Genomic DNA, 14,941 nt, shown 5'->3' on the forward strand with positions numbered 1-14,941 from the left:
ACTGCCTCTGATCTGGCAGACTCACTAAACACAAATGCTATGTTTGTTGAACTGTGCCCCTGGCTATCTGTACACAAAAAAAAAAGAAGAAAATCATGTTTGGTTTTTCTTAATATAATACATTTTAAATGATTTATACTTTTACTTTTGATACTTAAGTACTCAAGTAGTATTTTACTTGGTAACTTTCACTTTTATTGTGTCATTTTCTTTTAAGGTATCTTTACTTTTAGTATGAAGTATGAAAATTGGGTACTTTTTCCACCATTGCAAACTGGACAGTTTTATCTCCATCTCTTTATTCAAAGATTCAATCATGGGCTGCGGTTCAAACTCATGAAAGACACACTCTGGTCTACTTACACTCGGCTTATGCCAATGGGGGAATCCCAGTCACAATCTTGGAGGGCAGTCCAAATGATTAGCCAAGCAAAGGAAGTTTGCAACGTAAGGCCCTGAGCCCTTGTTTTAGTCGAGTTTGCAAGTGTATAATTATGTTCACTCCGGGGCCTGAAACTCCCCATAATTCAAATTTTCGACCATTGTACATCCACTAAGAAAAGGCTGCAAAAACTTAAAAACATCAATGGAGAAGTCAATATACAAGTGCAAGTAAAAACAAATGTAAAAAGGTTAGACATTGTGCTACTAATTCACATGACGCCACAAACACATCTCGTAAAAGTAATGATGGTTTTGTTTTGGTTATCTTTTGGAAATTGTCCAAATAAAACAGTTTCCTTCTTCAGAAGTTCTAGCTAGGCAGGGCTAACGTTAGTTAGCTCATTAATTTGCTAGCTATCCTACAGTAGGCGTATATTAATCATTTATAATATATTCAATATAAGTAGACATGCAATCATAATTGACTGTAGCGCGTATAAAGCACCCAGTGGCTGAAAACACAATCATCCCGGGATGAATGAGTGACACATTTCTGGGCAAGGGCGGTTCATTTAAAAATAATTATTTCCTCCCTCGCCCCTTGCCCTGCAAGTGTATACTCGTCAGACGTCATGATACGTCATCAGAAGTGTCCACTTTGAGGGCTGAGGGGATAGGGTGTGTCTTTTAAGTGTTTGGACTGAAGCCATGGACACTTACTGACAGTTGTGGCTGCTCTGCGTGATGTATTGTTGTCTCTACCTTCTTCCCCTTTGTGCTGTTGTCTGTGCCTGATAATGTTTGTACCCTGTTTTGTGCTGCTGCCATGTTGTGTCGCTGTCATGTTGTGTTGCTACCATGGAGCGTTGTCATGTGTTGCTGCCATGTTGTGCTGCTGTCATGTTGTGTTGCTGTCATGTTGTGTTGCTACCATGGAGCGGTGTCATGTTTTGCTATCATGCTGTGTTTTCATGTGTTGCTGTCATGTTGTGTTGCTGTCATGTTGTGTTGCTGTCATGTTGTGTTGCTGCCATGTTGTGTTGCTGCCATGTTGTGTTGCTGCCATGTTGTGTTGCTGCCATGTTGTGTTTCTGTCATGTTGTGCTGCTGTCATGTTGTGCTGCTGTCATGTTGTGCTGCTGTCATGTTGTGTTGCTGCCATGTTGTGTTGCTGTCATGTGTTGCTACCATGCTGTGTTTTCATGTGTTGCTGCCATGTGTTGCTGTCATGTTGTGTTGATGCCATGCTGTGTTGCTGCCATGCTGTGTTGCTGCCATGCTGTGTTGCTGCCATGTTGTGTTGTGTTGCTGCCATGTTGTGTTGCTGCCATGCTGTGTTGCTGCCATGCTGTGTTGCTGCCATGTTGTGCTGCTGCCATGTTGTGTTGCTGCCATGTTGTGTTGCTGCCATGTTGTGTTGCTGTCATGTTGTGTTGCTGTCATGTTGTGTTGCTGTCATGTTGTGTTGCTGTCATGTTGTGTTGCTGTCATTATGTGTTGCTGTCATGTTGTGTTGCTGCCATGTTGTGTTGCTGCCATGTTGTGCTGCTGTCATGTTGTGTTGCTGTCATGTTGTGTTGCTACCATGGAGCGGTGTCATGTTTTGCTATCATGCTGTGTTTTCATGTGTTGCTGTCATGTTGTGTTGCTGTCATGTTGTGTTGCTGTCATGTTGTGTTGCTGTCATGTTGTGTTGCTGCCATGTTGTGCTGCTGCCATGTTGTGTTGCTGTCATGTTGTGTTGCTGCCATGTGATGTTGCTGCCATGTGATGTTGTCGTCTTGGGTCTCTCTTTATATAGTGTTGTTGTTTTTCTTGTCGTGATGTGTGTTTTGTCCTATATTTAAATTTTAATCCCAGCCCCAGTCCCCACAGGAGTTATTTTGGTAGGCCGTCATTGTAAATAAGAATTTGTTCTTATTAACTGATTTACCTAGTTAAATAAAGGTTAAATATATATATATATATTTTTTTAAAGTATCCCACCCCTACCTTGTCACAACACAACTGAGTACTGATATCATAATAGTAGCAATAATCATAATTAGCATACTGTTCGTTTCTCCTAAAATGTTTTCAAAGAATGTTCAACCTTTATAGTACTGGATCATATTTTCATCAGTATTTCTCTTAATAAGCAACTGAATTCATGATTCACTCACAGTACTACTAATGAGTGAGGGGGCACACAGGTGGTCAGCAGAGTATTAACATGGAGATCCAATATTAGATCCCCCAGAGTCCAGCTAATAACTTGAAGGCACACTTAAGCAATAATGCTTGAGGGGTTGTGGTATACGGCCCGGGCTAAGGGCTATTCTTAGGCGCAACGCAACGTGGCGTGCCTGGATCCAGCCCTTAGCCATGATATATTGGCCATATACCACAACCCCCCCCCCCCCCCCCCCCGAGTTGCTATTATAAACTGGTTACCAACAAAATTAGAGCAGTGAAAATGTTGTCATACCAGTGGTATACAGTCTGATATACCACGGCTGTCAGCAAATCAGCATTCAGGGCTCAAACCACTCAGTTTATAATAAGGAACATATTTTTAACTACTTTTTTTAAACCTCCATATAAAATCCCAAGTCCAAAACAATAAAAGAGTATGTTGATCCAGTTCAGACAAGGAAAAGGGGAATGTTATAGGAATATAGTGTCCCTAAAAATATATCTCTAGTTTAGTAAAATTCTGACAAACAAGTTAAATCTCAACTCAAATATTTACGACTAACAATAGTGTAAAAAGCCAGCGTCCGCTTTCATCCAGGACCCTAATACAATAATACCTGAGATAAGGATATAATGAGATCTCACTCACCTCCTTTGGAGGGTAGAAAGCAACAGTCCGACTAGCCAAATACAGCTAACCATTCAAGCGCTGCTGTAGCCAGCTGCCTACCCTGGTCCGCTCTGCTCTTAACTGAGCCAGCAGCATCTTATTGAACTACACTGCTGCTGTCTCCAAGGAGACCCAGCAGTCACATGACTATGACGATACAGTCCCTTCCCCTCCTCTCCTTCAATTCAATTTAAATTTAAGGGGCTTTATTGGCATGGGAAACATATGTTTACATTGCCAAAGCAAGTGAAATAGATAAAACAAAAGTGAAATAAACACTAAAAAAATTCTAAAATAAAAATTATCTTTTTCTCAATAGCGCACTTCATCTCAACCTCTAAATAGACTAGATTTTTTTCTCCCATCATTTTGTTTTTGTCGTTCTGTGAAATAAATGCATGACTGCCTTCTCTGACAATGACATTTACATACGTGCACAGTTCCTCCGCCCAGGCAGCGATGACACTTATCTAAGGCCCATTACATAAAAGGCCTTTCATATACAGCACTATACTATCCACTGAGAAGTAAACCATCAAACCTTTCAGCAAACAGTGTACAGATAGAACTCCTATTTACTGAGTGGTATTAAGAGTAGTGGGGGAAAAGACTCTTGTATAAAAAGGAATGACGTGCTCTGAGAATCTCTCTCGGCAGGTAAAACTCTGTATACGTTGTTCTCTAGAACTAGATGGTGTCCATATTGATTCTGTCCCTGCTTACAAATATCTGGACAGACCGAAAGCTGTCTTTTAAAAAGCATACCGATGACTTAGTTAAGAAGCTAAGAATAAAAATGGGCTTCTTTTCTAGAAGTCGGTCCTGCCTCTTGGTAAATAGTAGAAAGCAGATAATTCCGTTGACTTTCTGCCACTTCATTAAAGCCGTCAGATGCAGTTTCTTATAAAACGCACTGCTCTTTATTACGGGAGACATGTTTAGTACTCATCACTGCATTATCTACCAGAAAGTTGGATGGCCCTCTGTGATGTCATCACTGCATTATCTACCAGAAAGTTGGATGGCCCTCTGTGATGTCATCACTGCATTCTCTACCAGAACGTTGGATGGCCCTCTGTGATGTCATCACTGCATTCTCTACCAGAACGTTGGATGGCCCTCTGTGATGTCATCACTGCATTCTCTACCAGAACGTTGGATGGCCCTCTGTGATGTCATCACTGCATTCTCTACCAGAAAGTTGGATGGCCCTCTGTGATGTCATCACTGCATTCTCTACCAGAACGTTGATGGCCCTCTGTGATGTCATCACTGCATTCTCTACCAGAAAGTTGATGGCCCTCTGTGATGTCATCACTGCATTCTCTACCAGAAAGTTGATGGCCCTCTGTGATATCATCACTGCATTCTCTACCAGAAAGTTGGATGGCCCTCTGACGTCACATAGGTTGATACATGAAAACATAGCAATGTATAAAGCCCTTTATAAAAAAGTCCCACTGTACCTAACATCACTACTAAACCTCAGACATAGGAGGTACCACCCCTGGTCTCAGGGATTGATAACTCTGGAAAATCCTTTGGTGTCGGAGTTAGGTAAATCAGCTTTTAGTTCTTGGGCCTTATTTGTGGAACAATCTTCCAAATGTTATTACAAAATAATGTTTTGGTGCCTGTAGAGCAATTCAGAAAGCTGATTGAGGACCTTATTACTGATGATGATTATAATAATTGTTTTAAATGTTGCTTTGCATTTTGTATTTATATTTTGTGCATTTTCTGTAATTTCTTTAATTCAAGGCTCATCTGTAAAAGGGACCTTGGTCTCAGTATGACTCCCCGAGAATGATTTCAGCCACACGTGATGTCACAAGTTCCCATCACAACGATCCACAACCCAATAAGAGGTGCCACAGAGATCAAAAGGTCAAATAATAAGAACAAGTCAACAGTATATTTAGGCATTCTATGATCAAAGTTCTGCAATGAGCTAGCTTAGCGTTGTCACGAAGAGTGGGCATCTAATGGCAATGTATGACATCCTACTCATTGTGCCTTGCCTGTGGCATCGAGGACAGAGAAGAGAATGCTGTACTTTCATAAATCAGTCTCGCCTCTATTCCTGGTGAGACATCTCTTTCCTTCTATTTCTGACTTCAGAAATCAGCTTGAAGGAAAGCATTTGGAAATAATATATGCAATCTGCAGGCTGCAACAACAAAAAAATCAAATGAATCCACTACTTCCCAGTAATGCACTCTCTCCCCCTTTCTCTCCGTCTGTCAATATCCCTGTCATAAAATTAAAATCGTACTCACAACAAAGTGAATTGTATAGCTATTTCCAATTGCAATGACACTATTGACTAAAGGAATAAAACAACATGAGACAATCGCACTAGAGGTTGACTGATTATGATTTTTCAATGCCGATACCGATTATTGGAGGACCAAAAAAGCCGATACCGATTAATCGGCATATTTTTTATTTGTAATAATGACAATTACAACAATACTGAATGAACACTTATTTTAAAAATAGTACCTGCAAAACACCAGTCTCAACGTCAACAGTGAAGAGGCAACTCTGGGATGCGGCCTTCTAGGCAGAGTATCTCTGTCTCGTGTCTGTGTTCTTTTGCCCATCTTAATCTTTTATTGTTATTGGCCAGTCTGAGATATTGATTTTTCTTTGCAACTCTGCATAGAAGGCCAGCATACCGGAGTCACCTCTTCACTGTTGATGTTGAGACTGGTATTTTGTGGGTACGATTTAATGAAGGTGCCAGTTGAGGACTTATGAGGTGTCTGTTTCTCACTCTAATGTGCGTGTCCTCTTGCTCAGTTGAGCAAGAGGACTGGTTAGGGCCAGTTTGCGCTGTTCTGTGAAGGGAGTAGTATACAGCGTTGTATGAGATCTTCAGTTTCTTGCCAATTTCTCGCATGGAATAGCCTTCATTTCTCAGAATAAGAATAGACTGATGAGTTTCAGAAGAAAGTTCTTTGTTTCTGGCCATTTTGAGCCTGTAATCGAACCCACAAATGCTGATGCTCCAGATACTCAATGAAAGAAGGCCAGTTGTATTGCTTCTTTAATCAGCACAACAGTTTTCAGCTGTGCTGGTTTTCTAATGATTAATTATCCTTTTAAAATGATAAAAACTTGGATTAGCTAACACAACGTGCCATTGGAACACAGGAGGGATGGTTGCTGATAATGGACCTCTGTACGCCTATGTAGATATTCCATAAAACATCTGCCGTTTCCAGCTACAATAGTCATTTACAACATTAATAATGTCTACGCTATATTTCTGTTCAATTTCATGTTATTTTAAATGGACAAAAAAAAAATTGGCTTTTCTTTCAAAAACAAGGACATTTCTAAGTGACTCCAACGGTGGTTAAAAAGGCATACGTAGCCTACATATCAATCACACATAAACTATCAAGGACATTTAAACACCGTCATCCTAATTGCACTGTTTCCTTTCGGTTCAGGCCTACTAATACAAATTCAGGACATTTCAAAAACTTCATCCTCTCAGAATAAATGTGTCCTTATTAGAAAACAGAAGACTAGATCAACGTCCTAAATGGCAGCCATTACATCTGGCCATGTCTTTAACACTGCAGCCAGAGTTCCATTTAAACTCCATCATCCTAATTGCACTGTTTCATTCATTCCCTTTATAGTGCATTACTTTTGACCAGGGCCAATAGGGCTCTAGTCAAAAGTAATTCACTATAGGGAATAGAGTGCCATTTGGAACCACCTTTAGGGCTTTGCTAAAGATAATTTGAGATAGTGGATGTTTTTCCCCCAAAAATGCTTTCCAAAAAGGGTTCCAGAGAATATAACTGGAAGGAAGAGCAGTGTAATTGCCTCAGATTTTAAATTGAAATATAAAAATTAAGAAGTAGAATCCATGTGCAAAAGAAACGGAACATTGTGCCATCTGGTCAGAGCCGATATGGTGATGAGAGAGTCTGGTTTTATGAGATTTACTTCTAAGGCTGAGGTTTTACAGTCTGAATATTACTTTTCAGTCCCATCTAACTTCATTATGGTCCATAATACTGCACTACTCAGACTCATCCCCTGCTGTCACCACATTCTGATAACAATTGTGTGTTTGGTTTGGTTGAACCCAGAAACTAGTTTTCAACATCCTTCCTATTTAAAAGGGAAGGGAGGGATAGAGGGAGGGAAGGAAGGGAAAGTGATGAATAGAGGGAGAGAGGAAAGAAGGGTGGAGAAGAGAGGGATGGAGGGAGATGAGATGACAGCCAGGAGAGGGAGGAACTCTGAATAACCCTCATCCTGTGTCAACTTTTACTGGAACCCCAAAATAGCAACAAAGCAGCACACTAACAATAGCCTGGTCCCAGATCTGTTTGTGCTGTCATGCCAAACAACAATCATATGGTAGGAGTAAGCAAGAAAGCACCAATAGATCTTTTGCCTACTCCAAGTCAGACTTAATGACAATTCCATCATGAGTTGGCAAGAAACCAGTAACAGACTGGCACCCAGGTTACAGAAACTAGCTATAGGCTATAGCAAATCTGGTTACTAGTGGGGCACAGTCAACTTGAGGTCAGTTTTAGCTTCAATCTACACATGTAAGGCAATATACACTCCCCGGTCAGTTTATTAGGTACACCACCCCATTCATGAAAATGGATCGCTCCTACTGACAGTGAGTCAAGTAGATGTGGCTTGCTATATAAAAGCAGGCAGACAGGCATCGAGGCATTCAGTTACTGTTCGATATGGAACACAGTAGATATTATTCTGAAATAACATGAAATGTACAGAAATGTAACTTTGGTTATGTGACAGCCAGTAGGATATAAAACTGTTTCTATAATGATTTAAGGAAGGCTTCACAGCCAAAGCCTTAGATTTATAGCAAAGCTCCAGCTTCATTACATAACAAACAACGAGTTGATGGGGACCAAAATGTTGTTCAAAGCACCTACAGAAATAGAATCACTTAGAACCGCTTTTCAAAACACCCAATTGGCAACAGAGCCTTCAGAAAGTATTCATACACCTTGACTTATTCCACATTTTGTTGTATTTCAGCCTGAATTCAGAATTGATCAAATATATATATTTTTCTCTCTCACCAATCTTCACACAATAGCCCATGACAAAGTTAAAACATGTTTTTAGAAATGTTTGCAAATTTATTAAGAATGAAAAATGAAATACAGAAATATCTCATTTATATAAGTACTCACACCCCTAGGACAATACTTTGCAGAAACGCCAGCGAGTCTCTCTGGGTAAGTCTAAGAACGTCCCACACCTGAATTGTGCAACATTTGCCCATCATTACTTTTTCAAATGTTTTTATTATTCTTCAAGCTCTGTGAAATTGGTTGTAGATCATTGCTAAACAAACATTTTCAGGTCTGGCCCTAGATTTTCAAGACGATTTAAGTCAAAACTGTAACTTGGCCACTCAGGAACATTCACTGTCTTCTCGGTAAGCAACTCTAGCGTGAATTTGGCTTTGTGTTTTATGTTCTCGTCCTGTTGAAAGATGAATTCATCTCCCAGTGTCTGGAGGAAAGGGAACTGAACCAGGTTTTCCTTTAGGATTCTGCCTGTTGCTTAGCTCCATTCCATTTATTATTATTGTTGGAAAAAACTCCTCAGTCCTCAACGATTACAAGCATAACATGATGCAGCCACCACTATACTTAAAAATATGGAGAGTGGTACTCAGTATTGTGTTGGATTGGATTTGCCCCAAACCTAACACTTTGTATTCAGGACAAAAAGTGAATTGCTTTGACACATTTCTTACAGTATTACTTTAATGCCTTGTAGCAAACAGGATCCATGTTTTGGAATATTTTTTATTCTATACAGGCATTCTTCTTTTCACTCTGTCCATTAGGTCGGTTCTCCTACCACAGCCATTAAGCTAACTGTTTTAAAGTCACCATTGGCCTCATGGTGAAATCCCTGAGTGGTTTCCTTCCTCTCCGTCAACTGAGTTAGGAAGGACGCCTGTATCTTTGTAGTAACTGGGTGTATTGATGATACACAATCCAAAGTGTAATTAGTAACTTCACTATGCTCAAAGGGATATTCAATGTCTGCTTTTTACATTTTTACCCATCTACCAATAAGTGCCCTTCTTTGCGAGGCATTGGAATACCTCCCTGGTCATTGTGGTTGAATCTGTGCCTGAAATTCACTGCTCGACTAAGGGACCTTATAGATAATTGTATGTATGGGGTACAGAGATGAGGTAGTCATTCAAAAATCACATTTAACGCTTTTATTGCACAGAGTGAGTCCATGCAACTTATGCGACTTGTTAAGCACATTTTTACTCCAGAATTGATTTAGGCCATAAGAAAGGGGTTGAATAGTTATTGACGCAAGACATTTCAGCTTTTCATTTTTAAATAAATTGTAAACATTTTGAAAAAACCTAATTCCACCATGACATTATGGGGTATCGTGTGTAGACCAGAGACAAGCATATCTACATCTAATCCATGTTAAATTATGGCTGTAACACCCCACAATGTGGAGAAAGTCAAATAGTGTGAATATAATCCAATTACTTAGAATATAATATATCATTATATTTCTATGCAAGCACCCATCTCTCAATAAACCAATGTAACACATCAGCTTTCTCACATATAACTAAATAATCATGGCCTTCCAATCTTAGTGAGAAACTATTGACAATGCACCATCAATTGGCATTGAGCTTGAAAGCCAATGATTTTATCCTATGGAGTTTGGACAACTTACAGTGCAGCACTTGATGACATCAGAGACAGAGGGACTCTCTTGGTGAAGTAGACATAAGAGGGCAGTCTCATGGACACAGATTAGGCCTAGATGTTCCATGAGCAATCTCCTTTGAACATGCTCTTTAGTCTAGGTGGGCAGCTCCCGCACAGCCCAGTCAAAGCTCTTCTCTGTCCTGGCACCCCAATGGTGGAACCAGTCTCCCCCCTAATGTCAGGACAGAGTCCCTGCCCATCTTCCCAAAACATCTGAAAACCTACCTCTTTAAGAAGTATCTTAAATTACACCCCCCCCACCCACCCACCCAAAACAAAAAAATGATAAGCACTTGTCTTTCCCTACTAGCACTGACTTTGGTGACAACTACCTTGTTGAGGGAAAATGAACTTACTACTTACTTACTGTGGTATGTTATTTTATGACTTAGTTATCTTAAGATGAATGCACTAGTGTAAATCACTCTGGATTAGAGAGTCTGCTAAATGACTCATGTAAATGTATGTCTAGTACTAGGCTTAATCTGTGTCCAGTGGTGACAGAAGAGTCCAAATGTACTTACACAGTGTGTGGCACGCTGTCCTGGGGTTTCTCTAACAGCTCAGGGAACACTGGGTGAGGTAGCTCTCCAATGGGGACACAGCCCAGAGACTTACTGATGGCGTGACTTAGCTTTTTAGCTGGAGACTTCTGTGAGAGGCAGAAACAAGACAGACGGTAGACATCATATTCACTATTTTTATTATCATGGTTAGGGGTTAATTAGAATTGAATTAATTCAATCCAGGACATTCAGTCAATTCACGAAGTAAACGGAAATTCCAGTTTACTTCCTGAATTGATTGAAGTGAAATGGAATTGACCCCAACCCTGTCTGTTATAATGTGGAAACTGCTTATAGAAGTAGTGTAAAGAGATGTATAGTAATTGACCTTAACTATTTCTAAAATACCCAGTTACATTATGCAATGCATAGTGTACTGAGAATTACAAGGTTTGTTCATGCAGAATGGGACCGAATTCATAGTTCTTTGCTTTGTCCTAGATGTTTTACACACCTAGTGGTGTGGGGGCTGTGCTTTGGCAAAGTGGGTGGGGTTATATCCTTCCTGTTTGGCCCTGTCCGGGGGTGTCCTCGGATGGGGCCACAGTGTCTCCTGACCCCTCCTGTCTCAGCCTCCAGTATTTATGCTGCAGTAGTTTATGTGTCGGGGGGCTGGGGTCAGTTTGTTATATCTGGAGTACTTCTCCTGTCCTATTCGGTGTCCTGTGTGAATCTAAGTGTGCGTTCTCTAATTCTCTCCTTCTCTCTTTCTTTCTCTCTCTCGGAGGACCTGAGCCCTAGGACCATGCCCCAGGACTACCTGACATGATGACTCCTTGCTGTCCCCAGTCCACCTGGCCATGCTGCTGTTCCAGTTTCAACTGACCTGAGCCCTAGGACCATGCCCCAGGACTACCTGACATGATGACTCCTTGCTGTCCCCAGTCCACCTGGCCATGCTGCTGCTCCAGTTTCAACTTCCACCTGACTGTGCTGCTGCTCCAGTTTCAACTGTTCTGCCTTATTATTATTCGACCATGCTGGTCATTTATGAACATTTGAACATCTTGTCCATGTTCTGTTATAATCTCCACCCGGCACAGCCAGAAGAGGACTGGCCACCCCACATAGCCTGGTTCCTCTCTAGGTTTCTTCCTAGGTATTGGCCTTTCTAGGGAGTTTTTCCTAGCCACCGTGCTTCTACACCTGCATTGCTTGCTGTTTGGGGTTTTAGACTGGGTTTCTGTACAGCACTTTGAGATATCAGCTGATGTACGAAGGGCTATATAAATACATTTGATTTGATTTGATTTGATGTTTTCTCTGACAATTGAAATAACATTTTTCTACTTCCAAATATGCTCAGCCATTTCATTCTGGGCATGATGCCCTCAAAATAAAAGAATCATTACCATCCTGATCGCAGGCACACAGAGTTCAGGATTGGATTTGGAACCAGTGTAAATCATTCTCCCAGCTTCAATTTACATCACACTGATTGAAAATTGGGAGAATGCTGGCATTGGCATAGCATTCAATTTAATTAGCTGAAATGAGTAAAAACCCATAAATCTGAATATTTAAAAAGGTTAGTTCATGTAGAAACAAGCCCAATGCTCTGCTTATGCATGCAGGCGGCTATTGGATTGTCAGAGCGCAAAGGAAGGCTGAATCTTGGTATTCGATGAAACTATCATAACTTATCTTTGGTGTGTATAAGTGTGATTGTGGGAGGTGGTCTCTTTTTCAAAGAACTGTCTCCTCTTCGCCTCCTCTCCTTCATTGTACTGACCTGAAAGCACTGAGCAGCTGAAAGCCAGTCTAATAATGAGCTTCCACCATATTCTTTTCACCTGTCCATTCTTTTTCCAACCAGTTCAGATGAAGGGGAGGAGAAAAGGACAGGGGGGATTTTAATAAGCAATTGAGATAGAGACTTTGTGGTTGCCGTGCCTACCCAAGAGGAGTGCTCCTTCATCTGATGCTGGTTGCTATGGGGACCATTGGCATGGCCACGCCAAAAGCAGCTTTGACAGAGTTGGTAGCCATGGCACTGTTGGCACCGGTAACGGAACCCCACCATACTTTCACTCCGGCAATAAGAACATTCCACGGGATGGAAGGCTAGAGGAAACCACAGAGAAATGGTTAGTAGGCCACTGATGAAATGTTGATACAGTGAGACTTAACATATAAGATTTATTATAAGACATTTTAATAGCACATATATGCTTAAAAATAAGTTCTAAAGCATTATACCTACAGGTTTTAAGTCAAATCTTACCCCATTTCTCGATACAAATGCTTAGATTAGAATGACTATTATTGGTGTTCGGCAAATCACTGTGAAAATAAAGTCAAGGGAAGTAATAACAGGGGAAACGTTACCATTTTCAACATTAGCAAGTCGGTGCATGAGAGGTAGCCACACGAGACACTGGGGGGGAGGATCTGCCATCAAAATGTCCAAAAACGTGTTCAGCAAGATCTTCTTCTATATTCAGTTAGACAGAGAATAACTTCTAAATACAAACACATCATTGGGCTCTGGTCAAAAGTAATGCAGTATATAGGGAATAGGGCGCCATTTGGGACGTAACCCATAGTGAATTAAATGGACACCACTGCAAAAGGTCATGTTCAATAATAGATGAACGTGCTTATTGCTACTCTGCTTATTGCAGACGACCTTTTGGAGTAGTTTTTTATGGTCTGTGGACCATAGGATGAGTTCCTCCCTCATCCTATGTTCATATCTCTCTCTCTCTCTCTAACATGTATATTATACATGTTGTATATTATTTCAGTGAGAGAAACCCTCTTGGTATGTCCAACGTACCTGCTGAGGGAAGCATGTCCGTACGGCGTGTTCTGTGTATCCAAACGACGGGCCCTCGAACACAGCTGTGGGCAGCTTCAGAACTTCACGAAGAAACTGGTCAAACTTAGCAAAGGCCATCACACCATTAGAGTCAGAGATCTGGGAGAAGATACCTGAGAGAGAGGAGGGAGAGAGAAGTAGAGAGGGAGAGAGAAAGGTGGTGAGTACACCAGATTGATGTACAGTACATCAGTTTACATACATCTACACCATTTCTACAATGTATTGAATATGAGCTATGATCCTTCTTCACACTTCCATCTTAAACTACAACAACGTTAGTGCTGGAAATGTGACTCAACAGCATCCCTTTGTGTATAAATAATGCAACTGCGGACACTGTAGCCCAGGGATTCTCAAACTTTTGGGGCCACGTACCCCTTTTGTTAAAGCAAATTCATCAGGAACCCAGTTTAAAAATCAGAACACAAATCAAGTAAGATAAAAAATATATATAAGGATAATAGGAATTTTACTTAAGTCTCGGGCCCTGGAAAGGAACATTTTAAAGGCCTTCCTCTTGGCATTGGAAAGAACATCTTTCAGTTTAAGCAAATATTGCAAGATAATATCCTACAATTTAAAAATAATACCACAGAGAAAACGTTTCAGTTTTTCAGCTTAAATTACATTGCCTTCAGAAAGTATTCACACCCCTTGACCTTTTCCACATTTGTTGTGTCACAAAGTGGGATTAAAACGTATTTATAAAAAAAAATTGTCAACTGTCTACACAAAATACTAATGCAAAACTAACATTTGTAAAAGACTTACAAAAAACACTAATATATCTTGATTAGATAAGTATTCAACCCAAGTCAATCAATTTTAGAATCACTTTTGGCAACGATTACAGCTGTGAATTGTTGGGGAAGTCTAAGAGCTTTCCACACCTGGATTGTGCAACATTTGCCCATTATTCTTTCCAAAAGTCTTCAAGCTCTGTCAAATTGGTTATTGACCATTGCTAGACAACCATTTTCAGGTCTTGCCCTAGATTTTCAAGACGATTTAAGCCAAAACTGTAACTCGGCCACTCAGGAACATTCACTGTCTTCTCGGTAAGCAACTCTAGCGTAAATTTGGCTTTGTGTTTTATGTACTCGTCCTGTTGAAAGATGAATTAATCTCCCAGTGTCTGGAGGAAAGGGAACTGAACCAGGTTTTCCTTTAGGATTCTGCCTGTGCTTAGCTCCATTCCATTTATACTTTTTTTTACCTGGAAAAACTCCCCAGTCCTTAACGATTACAAGCATACCCATAACATGATGCAGCCACCACTATACTTGAAAATATGGAGAGTGGTACTCAGTATTGTGTTGTATTGGATTTGCCCCAAACACAACACGTTGTATTTAGGACAAAAAGTGAATTGCTTTGCCACATCTTTGCAGTATTACTTTAATGCTTTGTCGCAAACAGGATGCATGTTTTGGAATATTTTCATTCTGTACAGGCTTCCTTTTCACTCTGTCATTTAAGGTTAGTATTGTGGAGTAATTACAATGTTGTTGATCCGTCCTCAGTTCTCCTATCACAG

General features: G+C 40.5%; 1 protein-coding gene across 8 annotated transcripts in view; it reads right to left on the bottom strand.

The window, feature by feature from the left end:
- LOC109904602 (dystrobrevin beta-like) overlaps window positions 1-14,941 on the bottom strand; it is a 69,906-nt gene that overhangs the window by 43,335 nt on the left and 11,630 nt on the right. For 7 of the 8 annotated variants that reach the window (XR_004202682.1, XM_031787849.1, XM_031787847.1 and 4 more), the window contains exons 6-9: window positions 13,360-13,514; window positions 12,909-13,014; window positions 12,478-12,644; window positions 10,539-10,666 (exon numbers count right to left, since the gene is read on the bottom strand). Coding sequence is in view for 7 of the 8 variants with exons in the window: in XM_031787849.1 (XP_031643709.1) it covers window positions 10,539-10,666; window positions 12,478-12,644; window positions 12,909-13,014; window positions 13,360-13,514 (556 nt within the window). In the remaining variant the exon portion in view is untranslated. The remainder of the gene's footprint in view (window positions 1-10,538; window positions 10,667-12,477; window positions 12,645-12,908; window positions 13,015-13,359; window positions 13,515-14,941) is intronic. The other variant, XM_031787845.1, reaches the window with a different exon arrangement.

Source organism: Oncorhynchus kisutch, linkage group LG14 (genome assembly GCF_002021735.2).
Source record: "Oncorhynchus kisutch isolate 150728-3 linkage group LG14, Okis_V2, whole genome shotgun sequence".
Classification (NCBI taxonomy): Eukaryota; Metazoa; Chordata; class Actinopteri; order Salmoniformes; family Salmonidae; genus Oncorhynchus; species Oncorhynchus kisutch.